The sequence below is a fragment of the Saimiri boliviensis genome, chromosome 11 (genome assembly GCF_048565385.1).
Source record: "Saimiri boliviensis isolate mSaiBol1 chromosome 11, mSaiBol1.pri, whole genome shotgun sequence".
Taxonomy (NCBI): domain Eukaryota; kingdom Metazoa; phylum Chordata; class Mammalia; order Primates; family Cebidae; genus Saimiri; species Saimiri boliviensis.
This window is the reverse complement of record NC_133459.1, coordinates 29,812,626-29,814,465: the sequence shown is the minus strand read 5'-3', so window position 1 is coordinate 29,814,465 and position 1,840 is coordinate 29,812,626. Positions and strand designations below refer to the sequence as shown.

The 1,840-nt window shown below is 43.1% G+C and overlaps 1 protein-coding gene across 1 annotated transcript; it reads right to left on the bottom strand.

The window, feature by feature from the left end:
- Nucleotides 1–626: 626 nt before the first annotated feature.
- LOC120366023 (large ribosomal subunit protein eL21-like) lies at nt 627–1,112 on the bottom strand. The gene has a single exon (XM_039474106.2). The coding sequence runs from the start codon at nt 1,107–1,109 to the stop codon at nt 627–629; it is 483 nt and encodes a 160-aa protein (XP_039330040.1). The 5' UTR covers nt 1,110–1,112.
- Nucleotides 1,113–1,840: the final 728 nt, after the last annotated feature.

The window sequence follows — 1,840 nt, the reverse complement described above, 5'->3', positions numbered from 1 at the left end:
ACCTAACTACGAGTGGTCTTTTCATTGCTATTCTTGTTTACTAATTATGACTGCAAGAGATATTTTATTCGATATGCTAAATGTATTTCTGCTTCCCAATGACAAAGAAGGCTTGATGTACACAGTGCCATGGGTTATCTTTTGTTCCTTTTACTGTGCTCTGATTTGTTACCCATTAAGGCATATTTGGGCAGAAAGAAAAAAACTGGGAGGTGGATTGCAACACATACATTTATTTTTTTCTTTTCCTTTTCTTTCTTTTTTTTTTTTTTTTGAGATGGAGTGTCGCTCTGTTGCCCAGGCTGGAATGCAGTGGCGTAATCTCAGCTCACTGCCACCTCTGCCTCCTGGGTTCAAGTGATTCTCCTGCCTTAGCCTCCTGAGTAGCTGGGATTACAGGTGCCCGCCATCTCACCCAGCTAGTTTTTGTATTTTTAGTAGAGACAGGGTTTTGCCATGTTGGCCAGGCTGGTCTCAAACTCCTGACCTCATGATCCACCTGCCTCGTCTTCCCAAAGTGCTGGGATTACAGGCGCACCGTGCCTGGCTGCAAAACCCTTTCTTTCTTTCTTTTTTTTTTTAAACAGTCCAGAGGTCTTTTATTTTATTTTATTTTTTAACACCTATTATGCCATGAATTCACAGGGAATAGGTGCCGGCAGCTCAGGCTCCTTCCCATTGCTTCTCACAAAGTGTGCTTCCCTGGGTGGAGTAGGCTGGTGCTTCAGTTGGACCCAGGTACCTTTCTCTTTGGCTTCTTTCTTTTTCTGATCATTTTCCTTCACACGTTTTAGGAAGCTATCTCTGCTCTTAGAGTGCTTGATGTGCTCAATATGCAAATTAATTCTCTTGGCAAGAATCTTGCCCTTAACTTGTTTGTTTACAACAATGCCAACAGTATGCTGGGTAACACTGTAGACCCTTCCAGTTTTGTCGTGATAACATTTGTGGGGCATTCCTTTTTGAACAGTACCCATTCCCTTGATGTCTACAATATCACCTTTCTTATAGATTCGCATATACCTGGCCAAAGGAACAACTCCATGTTTTCTAAAAGGCCTAGAGAACATGTATCGAGTGCCTCTCCTCTTTCCCTTTGTGTTCATCATTTTGGCAAATTACTGGAAGATGGCGGTTCCAGCCAAAAGGCGCAAAACCCCATTTCTTAAAAAAAATACAAACATTAGCCAAGTGCTACTCAGGAGGCTGAGGTGAGAGGATCATATGACCCTGGAAGGTCATGGTTGTAGCAAGCCGAAATTGTGCCACTGTCTTCAGCCCGGGCGACAGTGAAATCTTTTCTTAAAAATAAAAAAGAAAGGGCCGGGCACGGTGGCTCAAGCCTGTAATCCCAGCACTTTGGGAGGCCGAGGCGGGTGGATCACGAGGTCAAGAGATCGAGATCATCCTGGTCAACAAGGTGAAACCCCGTCTCTACTAAAAACACAAAAAAATTAGCTAGGCATGGTGGCGCGTGCCTGTGATCCCAGCTACTCAGGAGGCTGAGGCAGGAGAATTGCCTGAACCCGGGAGGCGGAGGTTGCGGTGAGCTGAGATTGCGCCATTGCACTCCAGCCTGGGTAACGAGTGAAACTCCGTCTCAAAAAAAATAAAAATTAAAATTAAAAATTAAAAAAATTTTAAAAAAAATAGAAAGAAGAAAAACTTCAAGCAACTTTGGTGCTTGTTCAAGCACTCATATCATGGTGTCAAGTTCTAACATAAATTCTAACATTCAAAACACATGAACTTAAAAAGAAAAAAAAAAGCAAGCCATTTAAAAATCAGAGTTTTGGCCAGGCACGGTGGCCTTTCCCTATAATCCCGGCACTTCCAGAGG